The 17,264-nt window shown below is 42.4% G+C and overlaps 1 protein-coding gene across 3 annotated transcripts in view; it reads left to right on the forward strand.

The window, feature by feature from the left end:
* The window catches only part of LOC125453942 (islet cell autoantigen 1-like protein), a 94,680-nt gene that overhangs the window by 46,402 nt on the left and 31,014 nt on the right, over positions 1 to 17,264 (forward strand). For all 3 annotated transcript variants that reach the window (XM_059647025.1, XM_059647026.1, XM_059647024.1), the window contains 2 exons: positions 10,447 to 10,572; positions 13,198 to 13,296. In XM_059647025.1, the coding sequence (XP_059503008.1) occupies positions 10,447 to 10,572; positions 13,198 to 13,296 (225 nt within the window). The remainder of the gene's footprint in view (positions 1 to 10,446; positions 10,573 to 13,197; positions 13,297 to 17,264) is intronic.

The raw sequence follows: 17,264 nt of genomic DNA on the forward strand, positions 1-17,264 counted from the left end.
TCCTCCCCTGAAGGATATTAGTGAACCAGATGGGTGTTTCCAACAATTGACAATGGATTCACAGTCATCATTAGATTCTTAATTCCAGATAGTAATTGAATTCAAATTCCACTTTGTGCCATTGGTGGGATTCGAACGTCCCCAGAACATTATCTGGGTCTCTGGATTAACAGTCCAGTTATAATACCCATAGGCTATTGCCATCCCCCGAGTTATTATTTGAGAACTAACTGCAGCAATCTCTCAGTCTGTCTAGGCTTTTGCACTATCCCAATATATAGTTACCACATATTGTAGTCTGAATTATCTGTGCTTTAGGGCAAAACCCAACCTAGGGTTTTGAAGTCTGTTGGAGCATCTTAATCGTTTACAGACTCTCATTGAGTTACGAAAGCACAAACACATGAAATACTTTCATTCAGACTGTTTTCCTGAATTGCCTGATTGCTCCAGTCCATCAGTTCAGTTCGAAAAGCAGTTTGGAAATCTTTGGATGTTTACCATAGCATTTGGCATGGTCCTGCTAACTTGTGGGAGAAAGATCAGTGAAGAAGAAGAAATGTGGAATTAGTTTATCTGGCCAAATAGACATGGCAAAGTATGCATTCAGCACAAAACGCCTTCAGAGATGCACAAGTAACTGCCATTAACTTCGTAGCAACATAGCCAAAACACTAAGGCTTTTTGAATGATATTCTGTGCGCATTGTTTTAAATGTTTTGGTAATGTCTGAATAAAACTATGAATGTTCAAAATTCTATATCTCAGAGAGCCAAGAAGGCTTAGTCCTTCAATATATTCAAGGCAGAAATAAATCAATTTCCAGATGTTGAAGATATCAAGGGATATGTGGATAGTATGAGTGAGTGGCATTGAGGTAGGCAATAACCAGCCAGTTGAATGGTGCTACAGGCTCAAAGGGCCAAACGGCCTACTCCTGCTCCCAGCACTTTAGGATGAACTTTTAAAAATGCTTTATTGTACTGTATACACTGCATGTTTCTTATACTTTGTTTCCTGTCTTAATACAACTCCTGAATTTTATAATTTGGTTTTATAGTTGCAATGTACCAACAACGTTGTAAACCTTTATTATCAGCACCACTTTAGTCCTCCTCTCCCAAAGTGAAAAAAACAGTGGACATGAAATAAGGTAACAGCAGGAGCACAACAAGATCACTGGAGCTGGTGGGACACCTAATCATGTGGATTCTCTAGATGTGAATGTCACTGAGTCAGTAGCACCCTCACCTCAGAGACAGAAGGCCAGCTGATCTGCTAGATATCACAGTTCTGATTTTTGGATCTTACTTGGTGCAGAATTAACTGCTGAGTTTCCTACATTGAAACTGTAACCACACCTCAAAAGCATTTGATTGTGTCCAAAGCCACAATACATACCCAGAGGTCTGAAAGCACTGAAATAAATGTGTATCCCTTTGCCATTGTGACAGAGGCCACGTGCTTGGTTAAAGCAAGAGATGGTCAATCCCAGGCCACACTTTTATTTGTCACTTGTGGAGTATCTAGTAAAAGACATGGAAACACCCTGTTCGCCTGCCATTTGGCCACCAGGAGACCAATGAAGGTTAAAGTAATTTTAAAATCTAATTTGTTTTATGTGGGGTCAATGGAAAATTCTAAGGCAGAATCAAACTCACTTCTGAAGGCTGATGGAACAAGGTGTGGGGCTGGATGAACATAGCAGGCCAAGCAGCATCTTAGAAGCAGGAAAGCTGACGTTTCAGGCCTCGACCCTTCATCAGAAATGGGGGAGGGAAAAAGGGTTCTGAAATAAATAGGGAGAGAGGGGGAGGCGGACCGAAGATGGATAGAGGAGAAGATAGGTGGAGAGGACACAGGCAAGTTAAAGAGGCTGGATGGAGCCAGTAAAGGTGAGTGTAGGTGGGGAGGTAGGGAGGAGATAGGTCAGTCCAGGGAGCGTGGACAGGTCAAGGGGGTGGGATGAGGATAGGTAGGAAATGCGGATGCGGCTTGAGGTGGGAGATGAGATAGGTGGGAGGAAGAACAGGTTAGGGAGGTAGGGACGAGTTTGGCTGGTTTTGGGATGCGGTGGAGGGAGGAGAGATTTTGAAGCTTGTGAAATCCACATTGATAGCATTGGGCTGCAGGGTTCCCAAGCAGAATATGAGTTGCTGTTCTTGCAACCTTTGGGTGGCATCGTTGTGGCACTGTAGGAGGCCTAGGATGGACATGTCATCTGAGGAATGGGAGGGGACTGGGAGGTGCAGCTGCTTATTGCGAACTGAGTGAAGGTGTTCTTGCAAAGCAGTCCCCAAGCTTCCGCTTGGTTTCCCCGATGTAGAGGAGGCCACGACGGGTACAGCGGATGCAGTATACCACATTAGCAGATGTGTAAGTGAACATCTGCTTGATGCGGAAAGTCTTCTTGGGGCAGGTGTGGGGGCAGGTATAGCACTTCCTGTGGTTGCAGGGAAAGGTGTCGGGTGTGGTGAGGCTGGAGGGGAGTGTGGAGCAGACAAGGGAGTCACGGAGAGAGTGGTCCACCCAAAGGTTGCAGGAACAGCAACTCATATTCCGCTTGGGAATCCTGCAGCCCAGTGCTATCAATGTGGGTTTCACAAGCTTCAAAAATCTCCCTCCCCCACCACATCCCAAAACCAGCCAAACTCGTCCCCATCTCCCTAACCTGTTCTTCCTCTCACCTATCCCCTCCTCCCACCTCAAGCCACATCCCCATTTCCTACCTACTAACCTCATCCCACCCCCTTGACCTGTCCGTCCTCCCTAAACTGATCTGTCTCCTCCCTAGATAACAAAGTGTGGGGCTGGATGAAGGCCAAGCAGCATCTTAAGAGCATAAAAGCTGACGTTTCGGGCCTCGACCCTTCATCAAGGCCTGAAACGTCAGCTTTTGTGCTCCTAAGATGCTGCTTCGCCTGCTGTGTTCATCCAGCCCCACACTTTGTTATCTTGGATTCTCCAGCATCTGCAGTTCCCATTATCTCCTATCTTCTCCCTATCTCCCCACCTACATTTGCCTTTACTGGCTCCATCCCCAACTCTTTAACTTGTCTGTCTCCTCTCCACCTATCTACTCTATTCATCTTCAATCCGCCTCCCCCCTCTCTCTATTTATTTCAGAACCCTCTTACTGTCCCCCATTTCTGTTGAAGGGTCTAGGCTTGAAACGTCAGCTTTCCTGCTCCTAAGATGCTGCTTGGCCTGCTGTGTTCATCCGGCTCCACACCTTGTAATCTTGGATTCTCCAGCATCTGCAGTTCCTATTATCTCACTTCTGAAGGCTGTCGTGTTCAGGAACGAATTAAAAAAAACTCACAGAACAAAATATTGTAGGGTGATGGAAATTTGAAGGAAAACACTGACAATACTGAAAATACTTAGCATCTATGGAGAGAGAGAAAAACCAAGTTTGTGTTTCAGATTGTTTGCTTTCTGCTAGAATTCGATTCTCATCTGCAGAGTTTTTATGAGCCAGAGATGCATCAAGTTATCTTTTGCCCCTATACCTGCCTCTATCCCTGGGGTAGTCTGCTAGCCATAGATTACACTTCTTCTTGTTTTTCCACCAAGTAAATTTGGTCATTCTGTTGAAATACCTAACACGTCTTTGGCTCTGATGTCTTGCTTCCAGCCCTTCTTTGTGATTTTCATGTTTGTTTAAAAGAAGGAAAATCATTAACTGACTATGATGTTTACGCACATGGTGACAGTTGCACGGCAGATTTCTTTAAGATGATTTCACTCCAGGGAAGAGAACACTTTGTTTTAATCACTTTTTGGATGCAGCGCATCTCTTTGAAGTTATATTTCACATCATTGGCTTTGAAAATAATTTATTGGAGCCTTTGGAAGTGTAGATTTACTTTGTCCAGATCTCTCAGTTCAGCCGAGGGTGCATAAGTTCAGATCCGATTCCGGCATTAAAAATTCTCTTCCATTTAACTGATCTCAGTCAGGGCTCCACCGTTAACCCTCATCATGTGATATAAGAACATATGGAATGTGAGTAGGGGTAAGCCACGTGGTCCCTTGAGGCCTGCTTCACCATTCGCTAGGATCATGTTGATCTTGTGCTGACATAAACTCCATCTTCCTGTCTGTTCTCAGAACTCTCAGCTCTCTTGCAGTTTAAAAAGAAAGTGGTTGACTCAGGTTGAGGCCACTCAATAACTCCAGCTCCACTGATCTCTGGAGTGGGAAATTCCAAAGATTTGTGGCCCTCTCAGAGAAGAATCTCCCCTACTTCCAAGTTAAAAAGGACAAGCTTCTATTCTGACCTCTGCCACCTACGTTTAGAATCCTGTCTGCAGCAGAAGCATACTACTGTCAGGCTCTCTCAGATCTTTTTTCAAAAGGCCACTTCTCACTCTTCTAGACTCTAATGAGTAAAGGCCCAAATTGCTCAACCTTTCCTCATAAGACAACATCTTTAGCCCAGGAATCAGCTAAGTGAACCTTCATTGAGCTGCTTCCAATATAAGTATGTCCCTCCTTAAGTAAGAGACCAAAACTCTGCACAGGACTCGAGTGTCATCTCAGTAATCAGCCGTATCAAAATTTCCCTACTTTAGTACACCATCTCCCATGCAACAAGCTGACTTTCTGTAACAACTTTCTAACTTCCTTTGTTTTATGTACAATAGCACCTAGATCTTTCTGTACAGTAGCATTCTGCAATCTTTCTCCATTTAAATAATATTCTGCTTTTCTATATACCTAACCAATATTTGGTGGGCAAGCTTGTGTTTTCCCATATTTTCCATCTGCTGAATTTTTACCTACTCATTTAACTTATCAAATCAATGTGCAGATTATTGCAGTGTCTTTCATGTAAGGTCCCACTATTTCTAGATTAATAAACTCTGTCCTAAAGTGAAGTTACTGTAGGGGCCCAATGAACTACTGTCACTGGTGATTTCTTTATTTCTTAAAACTCCTCATACGCTTATTCTCTAACATAATCTGCCAAATCAACTTAATTTCTCATATTTATATTGATCTCATTGTTAATCAATAGAGCTGCTTCACCTTCCTTTGCTTTCTGTCTCCTCCTGAGGTATCATGACTTGAATATTCAAGTTTGCAGCTTGGTCATCTTGTACTCTTGTTTTTGTGATGCCTATTAACTCGTCCATTTACTTTTATTTCTGCCATCAGTTGCACTAACTTGTTACAAACACTGTGTGTATTCAGATAAAGAACCTGTCTATTTGCCACTTTGCCCTATAAGGACCTTACTTGCTGGCAGATTTGATGTATTTGTTCTTTTGTGTAATTAGCTGAGCCACCATTTGTTGCTCATTGCCAGTTTCCCTTCAGAAAATTATGTTGAGTTACCTTCTTTAACCACCACAGTTTATGTGATATACGTACCCTCACAGTGCTGTTAAGGAGGAGTTCCAGGATTTTGATTCAGTGATAGTGAAGGAACAGCAATACATTTCCAAATCAGGATGGTGAGTGGCTTAGAGGGGAACTTGGCAGGTGTTGATGTTCCCATGTATCTGCTGTCCTTGTCCTTCTAGGTGGTAGTGGTCATGGGTTTAGAAGGTGTTGTCCAAGGAAGCTGGATAAATTTCTGCAGAGCATGTTGTAGATAGTACACACTCTTGTACCTGAGCATCATGTTGGAAGAGGTGAATGTTGAAGGTGGTAGATATTATGCTGAACAAGTGATGCTTCTTTGTTCTGGAAGCGTTAAATTTCTTTAATGTTGGAGCTGTACTCATCTAGTAAGTGAGGAGTGTTCCATCATATTCCATCCTGATTTGTGCCTTTTCAATGAAATGTCAAGATAGTTGCTATAGATTAATATTCTCTGACCTGCTGTTTTAGCCACTATATATATGGCTAGATCAATTCAGTTTCTGGCCAATGGAATCCTCCAGGGTGTTGATGTTCAGGGACAACAGGAGATCAGGATTGGGAGCTGAATACCCAAGGATATACATCCTTTTGAAAAGATAGACAGTTGAACTGAGGTGGTGGGGTTGCCTTAATAGTAAGAAATGAAATTAAATCAATAGTAATAAACAAAATAAAGTCAAATGGCGTAGAATCTGTGAGAGTAGAATTGAGGAACAGTAAAGCTAAAAAAATCCACAAGTTGGAGTTATGTACAGGCCTCTAAACAGTAGTCAGAAGTTGGGATGCAAGATATACCAGGAGATAGAAAAAGTGCGTAAGAGAGGCAAAGCTACAGTGATCATGGGGGATTTTAATATGTAGGTGGACTGGGAAAATCAGGTTGGTAGTGGATTGTAAGAAAGGGAATTTGTGGAATATCTGTGAGATGGCTTTTTGGAGCAGCTTGTGATGGAGCCCACTAAGGAACATATAATACCGGATTTAGTATTGTGCAATGAGGCAGACTTGATAAAGGAGCTGAAGATGAAGGAACCCTCAGGAGGCAGTGATCATAATATGATTGCATTTACTCTGAAGCTTGAGAGGGATAAGATAGAATCAAAGGTAACAGTATTGCAACTGAATAAAGGCAATTTTTGGGCAATTACTTATATTGTCCACTGTACAAACTGATGTGGAGTAATTATTTAGTTCCTCAGCCATTTCCTTGTTCCCCACTACTATCTCTCCAGCATCGTTTACAGCTGAATACAGGCAATTACAGAGGCATGAGGGAAGAGCTGGGCAGACTTGATTGGGAGAGAAGCCTAGCAGGAAAGACCGTGAAACAGCAGTTGGGGGAGTTTCTGAGAGTAATTCAGGAGACACAGCAAAAATTCATCCCGAGCAAAATGAAGGATACTAAAGGGAGGACGAGACAACCATGGCTGACAAGAGAAGTTAGGGACAGCATAAAAGCAAAAGAGAAAGCATATAATGCGGTGAAGGGCAGTGGGAAGCCAGAGAATTTGGAAACTTACTAAAACCAACAGAGGGCAACAAAGAAACAAAATAAAGAGGGAGAAGATTAAATATAAAGAAAAACTAGACAGTAATATAAAGGAAGACTAAGAGTTTCTTTCAATATATAAAAGACAAAAGTGGAATTGAACTGCTGGAAAATGATGCTGGACAGATAGTAGTGGGGAACAAGGAAGTGGTTGAGAAACTAAAATAATTACTCCACATCAGCCTGTATGGTGGACGACACAAGTAATAGCCCAAAAATTCAAGAGGGACAGGGCAGACCTGAGTATGGTGGCCATCACCAAGGAGAAGGTACTAGAAAAACTGAATGGTCTGAAGGTGGATAAATCACCTGGACCAGATGGGCCACACCCCAGAGTTCTAAAGGAGATAGTGAAAGCGTTAGTGGTGATCTCTCAGGAATCACTAGAGTCAGGGAGCGTCCCAGAGGACTGGAAAATCACTAATGCGGCATCCTTTTTTAGAACGTAGAACATAGAACAGTACAGCACAGAACAGGCCCTTCAGCCCATGATGTTGTGCTGACCATTGATCCTCATGTATGCACCCTCAAATTTCTGTGACCATATGCATGTCCAGAAAATTACAGGCCGATTAGCCTAACCTTGGTTTGTGTGTAAGATTTTGAAGTCCATTGTGAAGGATGAAGTTTCTGAACACTTGATTTGCATGGTAAATAGGGCAAAGTCAGCATGGGTTTCATCAAGGGGAGGTCATGCCTGACAGCCCTGTTAGAATTCTTCGAGGAAGTAACGAGCAGGTTAGATCAAGGAGAGTCAATGGATATTATCTGCCTGAACTTCAAGAAGGCCTTTGATAAGTGTCTTACAGGAGGCTGCTGAGTAAGACAAGGGCCCATGCTAATAGAAGCAAGGTAGTAGCATAGTTAGAAGATTGGCAATCTGGCAGAAGGCAGAGAGTGGGCATAAAAGGGTCTTTCTCAGGATGGCCAACAGTGACGACTGGTGTTCTGCAAGGTTCGGTGCTGGGACCACAACTTTTCACTTTATACGTTAATGGTCTAGATGAAGGAACTGAGGGCATTCTGGCTAAGTTTGCAGATGGCACAAATATAGGTAGGGGAACGGGTAGTATTGAGGAGGCGGGGAAACTGCAGAAAGATTTGGACAGATTAGGAGAGGACTTGAATATAAAAGCAGGGACGTCCGTCTGGGACTCTATAAGGCTCCGGTCAGGCCACATTTAGAATATTGTGCGCAGTTTTGGGCCCCATATCTCAGGAAGGATATGCTGGCCCTGGAGTGGGTTCAATATTGTCCCAGGAATTAAAAGCTTAACATTATCAGGAACATTTGAGGATTCCATCTATACTCAGTGGAGTTTAGAAGGATGAGGGGGTATCTAATTGAAACTTACAGAATACTGAATGGCCTAGACAGAGTGGATGTTGGGAAGATGCTTCCATTGGTGGAAAAGACTAGGGCCTGAAGGCACAGCCTTCAAGTAAAGGGAAGACCTTTTAGAACTGAGGTAAGGAGAACTTTCTTCAGCCAGGTAATGGTAAACCTATGGAACTCAGCGCCTCGGAAGGCTATGGAGGTCATTGAATATATTTAAGACAGAGATAGATAGGTTCTTGATTGTCAAGGGGATCGAGAGTTACAGGGAGAAGGTGGGAGAATGGAGTTGAGAAACTTTTCAGCCATGATTGAATGGTGGAGCAGACTTGATGGGCTTAATGGCCTGATTTCGGCTCCTATGTCTAATGGTCTAATGGTCTAATGCCTGACACTTGGATGGTACAAATATTATGTTCCATTTTAGTCCAAACCTAAATGTCGTGCTCTTGATAAAACATTTTATGCCCATATGTAACATTTGAGGAGTAATGTATCATTTTAAACAGTGTGCAATCATCATTGAACATCTCCATATCTGATGTTCTGTTGGAGGAAAGGTCAATGATAAAGCAGTGGAAGATGGTTGCCAATACTTCAGCTTTATCTTTCTCACTGAGTTCCCTCTTTATTTTGGATTGGGATATTTGTGGAGCCTTTTACTCCAGTGTGTTGTCTAATTGTCCATCCCCATTCATGACCAGTTGTGGCAGGGCTGCAGAGCTTTGATTGTTGGAGTTTTTTCCCCTAGGGTAGAAATCTCAATTACTAGGGTTAACGTAAAAGGGTACAAGTTTAAAGGAGATGTGAGAGGCAAGTGTATTACACATACAGAGGATGATAAGTACCTAGAATGTGCTACCAGAAGTGGTGGTGGAGGTGAATATAATAGCAGCATTTAAGAGGCATGTTGATAGATATATGAATTGGTAAGCAACAGAGGGATAAGGACCGAGTAGGAACAAAGGTTTTCTTCAATTAGAAAGGCTTCATGTATTGTTGTAGTCTTAGTGTACCAAAGGGCCTGTTGCTGTGCTGTATTGTGCTTTGTTCTGTTCTTTGATCTGACCAGTTGGTTATGGGACCATTTTTATTGCATATTGCTTCAGTTCTTTGACAGACAGTAGTCCTGTTTTGTAGCCCCACCGGGTTGTCACCTAATTTTTAGGTGCTATTTCTGGCATGCCCTCCTGCATTCTCCACTCAACCAGAGCTGATCCCTGGGTTGCGATGGTACAGACGGAGTAATGTTGGGCGGTGAGCGTAAGATTTATTTTGAATCAAACATCTGTCTACTCAAATCTCATCTTGTCATGTTGTGGTTCTCATTGCCTGTATCATTATTCTAACTTTTCCTTGTCCCTGCTTTTTAACTACCAAAATTTCTTCTAACTTGTACCTTCCCATCCAGCTATTTTCTTTAAAGGCTTTATTACATTGCTAATTGTCAAATTCACCAGGACCTGTTCGACTGCATTTACGCACTGACTGGCCTTGAGGAATAGCTTTCTCTTTCTGTGGTACTGGTATCAGTTCCCATGAAATGAAACAAAAACAGTACACTGGAGAAACACAGCAGGTCTGGCAGCATGTGTTGAGAGAAAAACAGAGTTAATATTTCGAGGCAAGTGACCCTTCCTCAGTTACTGATGTGAAATGCTAACTGTGTTTTTGTCTCTCAACAGTTGATGCTAGACCTGCTGAGTTTCTCCAGTACTTCTGCTTTCATTTCAGATTTCCAGGTTTCGCAGATTTTTGTGTTTATTCCCATGAAATGAAACCCATTTCCTCCATATCAATGATAGAGCCAGGGAGGTGGAAATATTGCCCCCAGTGGCTGTCTGTGACCCTTGCTGCGAAGATCTGGATAAATAGAAAAGCGGGACATAACACCAGTGCTTCGTCGGAGGCTCACTGATGGTGTTACCTAGAATGGTGACGAAACGTCTGAAAACGAACCTTCCAGCTCAGCGAGCAAACTCACATCCAGAACCTCAACCTGAGCTACAAATCTTCTCAAAACCCGCTAGAAGGAAGGAATAATTAACACTGGCTAATCACAACTGCAGGTCTTGATCTTGTGAAAAAAAATCAGTTGTGTTTTAAGAAGAAAAATTGAGTCTATTTTGCTTCTTTTAAATGCACAGACAATGGCTGAGCATTGTTCCTGTTTTGTGTTTTGATGCAGGTCCAGGCACAGGTGCGGAATGCCAAAGTTCAGTTTGACAAGCTAAAGAATGATGTGTGTCAGAAAGTGGACTTACTTGGAGCAAGCCGTTGTAATCTTCTTTCCCAGTCACTTGTTGCTTACCAGGTACTAATGCCTTGGAACCAAATACATCACAGAACATGGTGCCATTAGATAACAGCAATAATGACACTTGCAAACCTTGGACTTGGGCATGCTCTACAAGGAGACAGTGATTTTCCCCTTCCATCTCTTGTCTGCTTGTCAGTTTTGAGAACAGCATCACTATCCTTAAATAACTTGTATCATTTGGCATGGTGCACAGTTGGAGCTTACCTAATAAGAATTACACTTATGTGCTGACGAGGTTTCTGTTTTGAAGGAGAAGTGTCATAATCCCTAAAACAGTTCAGTCGACCCCTAAAACTTAGAGTTGACCAGCTGCCCAGTCATTTTATTATGCTTTGAATGTTTATGTCACAAAGTTGGCATTTATTACCCCACCCCCACACCCCAAAACAACAATTGAGAAGAACAACTTGCTGGGCCATATCTTAGAACGTTCAGCTAAAACATTCTATATGCGAAAAGTGCAGCAGATTACCAACGGAAAATGTTGCGTCTATTAAGGACCCAAAGGGCAGCTGTATATATAAGTAGAGGATATGGCTGACTTATTAAATAAGCAGCTTCCCCTTCATAAAAGAAGTGAATGATGTGAAGGTAACACAAAGAAAAGGGAAAAGCTACGGACAGAACAATAATAGAGAGGATGTATGTAAATAAATAGCATGACCAAACGGTGTTAAACTACCTGGCCCAGATGGAATGCATCCTAATTTGCTGAAAGGAACGAAGGTAAAAATTGCAGAGGCTCTGGTCACAGTGTTTCAATCCTGATTGGATGCAAGAGTGGTGCTGGTAGACTAGTGGTTTGCAAATGCTCCATCATTGTTCAACAAAGGGGATAAGGATAAGCCATAGAACTAGAGGCCAGCTAACCTACTATTCATAGCAGGGGAAAAATAACATGTCCATTGGAAACACCTGATTTAAGAAGGGGCCTCAAGGGATTTGTTAAAGTTAGATCATGTCTGGCCAACTTGATTGAATCATATGATGATATACCAGAGAAGATTGATCAAGATAGAGCAGTAATAGACATGTACATACAGACTTTTGGAAGGCATTCAGCAAAATATCACCTAAAAGGCTTGGATGACTCCAGTGACTAGAGACACTGGGTAGTGATGGATGCTGTTCAGACTGGAGAGTGGATGAATTCCTCTTTTTATAACAAGAAACAATTTTATAAATAATCTTCACTCAGATGAAAGAAACGGTATTTGGAAAGCTCGCAGATGACATGCAACTCAGCGACGTAATAGTTAACAAGGAGTAATAGTTGTGGACTCCTGGATAATGAAGTGGGCCGAAGAGTGGCAGATACAATTCACTTCGAAAAATGGTTTGTGACATATTTTGGAAAACAGTAGAAAGACTTTAGTCCTTAAATTTGGCAAGTTGATGTGGTTACAAATGTGGATTTAGAAGTAGAGGCACAGAATATAAAATCAAGAAGACCTTGCTAAACCGTATAGATCTTTGGTTAGGCCTAAGCTGGCAACTCAAAGACAATGTTCAGGTTAAGATGTAACCTAATAGAGGTTTTCAAAGTGGAAGGTGGTTTTGATGAGGTGAGTAGAGAAAAATTATCCCCTTGAGCAAGTGTCACAATAATCATTGGTAAATGATCTAGAGGTGAGGTAGGAGACTTTATTCCTTTTTGCTCAGAGTTAATGGAACACTCTACCTACAATACTGGTGAAAGCTGATTCCGTCAGTAATTTTACAAGGCAAATGGTCAGAGGTGATGAAGAGCGTCCAGTGTTACAGAGAGAAAGCAGGAGTGTGGAATAAGCAGGATCACGAGCCAGCTCAGAAATAATAGCTGAATGGTCTCCTTCTGTGCTTTGACTTTCTATGATTCTGCATTGGCCAGCTTGGATACAGATAGTAGGTCTCCTTTCCACTTGCCTTTCCTTTCCAAAAGGGCTTTATTGAAACTTTTGTTTTCAGGGTTTGTCTTTTTAAAAACTGAATTCAAGTATGAAGCATCCAGAAAGATGGGACTGGAACTCATCTTCTCTGGATTAATGATCAGTAGCATCATTACTATTATCATACCCCCTTTTCTGCTCCTCTTGCATATGGTGTAATACATTAAGTATAAAGTAAGCCTTTTCCTTTATTCCACTCCATAAGCATATTTCTGTCTGAAAAGTTTTGAGTCACAACTTAATGAGACAGCTCTGTCACAACAATTGTTCAAATATGTTTTGCTATTTGTTAATTTTTGTTCCTAAAGTTAAAAGTATTTTCTCCTCCTCCCTCCTTCCTTGGGTGATGCGCCATTCCTGCTTGAGTGGGTGGGAAATCAGTCTGCTTGTCAACGCAACTATTGATAATTCTGCTCGTAAGTACATGAGAATGGACTGAGGTATTTCTCTCATTTTCTCCCCCCACCCCACCTTCATCTGCCCTGTCTATTATTGTCCATTCAAAAACATCTCTTCCAGTGTGTTCCTGATGGCATGTCTCAGATTAGGAAGTTGCCAGTTAGGCTTGCTACTGTGCCCTGCCACTCCATGCACTGTCATTAAGTCACCTCTCTGTTTGAATTGCACATGCTGTTCTTCCCTGTTTTCTTCTGTATACCTAGAAGTGATGTGTTTGCTTTTCTTCCACTAGAATACACTACTTCACTTCTGGGAGAGGACTGCTCATGCGATGGCACAGATTCACGAGAGTTTCAAGGGTCATCAGCCGTACAAATTTACCACTTTGAAGGTAAGACCGAAAAAAAGCATGAAGTAAGAAGTGGCCTTTCAGTCCATCGATTCTGTTTATTCCAAATAAAATTCATCTGTTTCATCTCCTGACAAATGCTCCCACAGGTTTTCTGTCCGACTCATCCAAACAACAAAATGTTAGTAACACTGCTGTAGAATCGGGGTGACACTAATGCTGATGATTAGCTAGTGGTCTTTCTGCTCCATGCACGTGCCTATCCTCCTGCCCAATCCTTTCACAAGGCCTCCAAGGCAGCATCAGAAGGCCTATATTCTCAGTGCTTCATTGAAGGCAAGATGAATTTATTTATACAACAAGTTATGATCTGACATGCACTGCCTGAAAGGGTAGTGGAAACAAACTCAGCAATAACTTGCACAAAGGAACTGGACAAGTACTTGAACAGGAAAACATCTTGAGTCGATTGGAAGCTGTTAGGGACTGCGACTAATTAGATCGCTCCTCAAACCTGCCGTGAAGTAAGATTTGCTTGCTTCACATTTCCATCTACCCTTACTTATCAAAAATCCGTTTACCTCTGCCTTAAAAATATTCAAAGACTCTACTTCCACCAGATTTTGAAGAAAAGTTCCAAAGATACATGGGCTTCTCTGTGAAAAAGAATTCTCTTTGTCTCACACCTTTGGTGTTAAAATGAGCAAGTAGTACAAATGTTGTGTATTGCCTGATTGTGAGTACCATTGGTTTTCTAGACTTAGTTCTTTAGAGTACATTAAATATAGAGTCTTCTGAATATAGCTTGCATCTTTAATCTTAGAACAAATGGGATTATTATGGTTTAGAAAGAAGCAATTTGACCCATCGTGTCTGAACTGGCGCTCTGAGCAGTTTAATTTGGTGTCAATCTCCAATGTTTTCCTTGTAAATCTGCACTTGTTTCTATTCAAATAATCATCCAATGCCCTCATAAATGTCTCAATTGAACCAGCCTTCACCATACTTCCAAAAGTGCATTTCATTTCCTAACTGCTTGCTTTTGCTACTTTTGTAAAATACTTTAAGACAGCGCCTTGTAGTCCTCGCTCCTCTTGTAAGTGGGAACAATTTCTTCTTAATAATTTGTCCACACCCCTCATGATTTTGAAAACTTCTTTCAATTCTCCTTTCCGCCTTCTGCTCTCCAAAGAAAACAATCCCAGTTTCTCCAATCTTTCCTCATAAAAAGGTTTTCATAAACTTCTTTGCAGTCTCTCCAAAACATTTGCATCCTTCCTAAGTGTGGTCCTTAGACTGGAACAGTGCACAGTACTGCAGCTGAGGTCTAACCTATGTAAGTATAACTTATAGATGGAAGGTGGGAAAAAATTGTGGTTGTAACAGTTGCTCCTTTTTTGGGGTATTTTCAGTATTGGAGCTGATTTCCTGGAATCCTAGGAGCAGTAATTACTGTTTTAGAACATAGAACATAGAACAGTACAGCACAGAACAGGCCCTTCAGCCCACAATGTTGTGCCGACCATTGATCCTCATGTGTGCACCCTCAAATTTCTGTGACCATATGCATGTCCAGCAGTCTCTTAAATGACCCCAATGACCTTGCTTCCACAACTGCTGCTGGCAACGCATTCCATGCTCTCACAACTCTCTGTGTAAAGAACCCGCCTCTGACATCCCCTCCATACTTTCCACCAACCAGCTTAAAACTATGACCCCTCATGCTAGCCATTTCTGCCCTGGGAAATAGTCTCTGGCTATCAACTCTATCTATGCCTCTCATTATCTTGTATACCTCAATTAGGTCCCCTCTCCTCCTCCTTTTCTCCAATGAAAAGAGACCAAGCTCAGTCAACCTCTCTTCATAAGATAAGCCCTCCAGTCCAGGCAGCATCCTGGTAAACCTCCTCTGAACCCTCTCCAAAGCATCCACATCTTTCCTATAATAGGGCGACCAGAACTGGACGCAGTATTCCAAGTGCGGTCTAACCAAAGCTTTATAGAGCTGCAACAAGATCTCACGACTCCTAAACTCAATCCCCCGTTAATGAAAGCCAAAACACCATATGCTTTCTTAACAACCCTGTCCACTTGGGTGGCCATTTTAAGGGATCTATGTATCTGCACACCAAGATCCCTCTGTTCCTCCACACTGCCAAGAATCCTATCCTAAATCCTGTACTCAGCTTTCAAATTCGACCTTCCAAAATGCATCACCTCGCATTTATCCAGGTTGAACTCCATCTGCCACCTCTCAGCCCATCTCTGCTTTTATAAGCTGTTGCGTTGTTTGAAAACTTAGAGGAAAAAAAAATCAAAACAACAGCACTTTAAAAAGGAGGTATGGACAGTGACAGAGAAAGAAACCTACACTCGGAGATAGTAGAAACTGCCGATGCTGGAGAATCTGAGATAACATGGTGTAGAGCTGGATGAGCACAACAGGCCAAGCAGCATCAGAGGAGCAGGAAAGCTGATGTTTCGGTCTGGACCCTTCCTCAGAAATGGGGGAGTGGAAGGTGTCTCTGAAATAAACAGAGAGCCGGGGGTGGGGAGGTGATGATGAAAGGTGGATAAAGGAGCAGATAGGTGGAGAGAAGGTGGACAGGTCAAGAAGGTGGGGATGGTGAAAGTGAGTGTAGGTCGAGATTTGGGATGGGGGTTGGTCAGTTGAGGGAAGATGGACAGGTCAAGGAGGCGGTGATGGAGCCAGTGAAGGTGCAAGTCTGGATTGTGATTCTTCTAACTCTGGTGATATCAGAGTGGTCACAACTGCTTCACTAGCAAGTGATCAAGAGACTAATGGAGAATTCACTTGACACTGCAACCCCATTGTCAGTGCACAGTGTAGACTGGGTGACTGCTTCACAGAACATCTACGTTTTGCTCGCAGAAAAGACCCTGAGCTACCTGTTACCTGACACTTCAACACACCACCCTGTTCCCTGGCCAACATCTCTGTCTCTGGCTTGCTGCAAGTGTTCCAGCGAAGCTCAATGCAAGCTGGAAGAACAGCACCTCATTTTCCACCTGGGGACCCTGCAGCCCTCCAGACTCAATATCAAGTTCAATAATTTTAGGGCCTAAACTCTCCAATGACTTAGCCCCCTAACCCCCACACCAGGCCTTGTTATCACATAGCGAGCCATTACGCACTACCTATTGTTAATCATTAACTGTCCCCATTAACAACTATTCACCCTCCTAGCCCAATCATTATCAACTCCTTTGTCTGTCCAACTGTTCTTTACTCTCTTTAGGCTCTATCCTATCGTTTACTCCCTACCCCACCCCCTCCCTATTTTCTGCCTATAAACTGACGTTTTCCCAGGTACTATCAGTTCTGAGGAAGGGTCACCAGACCAGAAACATTAACTCTTGATTTTTTTGTTCACAGATGCTGCCAGACCTGCTGAGCTTTTCCAGCAACTTCTGTTTTTGTCCCATTTTTAGTGCTGTTGAATTCTCCTTCCACTGCAGTGCTGGAAGTAGGTTAGTATTGTTGAATTCAAGTTACACTGCAGCCCCACTGTCAGTGCTGTAAGTCAAGAATTATCTAATTATTTGTGATTGATATACATTGAATATGGGAGTTGGGATGTTATGTTAAGGTTGTGCAGGACATCGGTGAGGCCTCTTCTGGGATACGGTGTCTAGTTCTGGTTGCCCTGTTATAGGAAGGATATTATTAAGCTGGACAGGGTTCAGAAGAAGTTTACCAGGATGTTACTGGGAATGGAGGGTTTGAATTATAGGGAGAGGCTGGATAGGCTGAGACCTTTTTCACTGGACCGTAAGAGGTTGAGAAGTTGCCATAGAGAGGCCTGTAAAATAATGAGGGGTATAGATAAGGTGAGTAGATATGGTGGGGGATGTCAAAACTAGGGGATGTATTTTTAAGATGAGAAAAGAAAGATTTAAAAAGGACCTGAATGGCATGTTTTTTTACACAGAGAGTGGCTTGTGTGTGGAATGAACTTCCAGAGGAAGTGGTGGATGAGGCTACAATT

Source organism: Stegostoma tigrinum, chromosome 7 (assembly GCF_030684315.1).
Source record: "Stegostoma tigrinum isolate sSteTig4 chromosome 7, sSteTig4.hap1, whole genome shotgun sequence".
NCBI classification, from domain to species: Eukaryota; Metazoa; Chordata; class Chondrichthyes; order Orectolobiformes; family Stegostomatidae; genus Stegostoma; species Stegostoma tigrinum.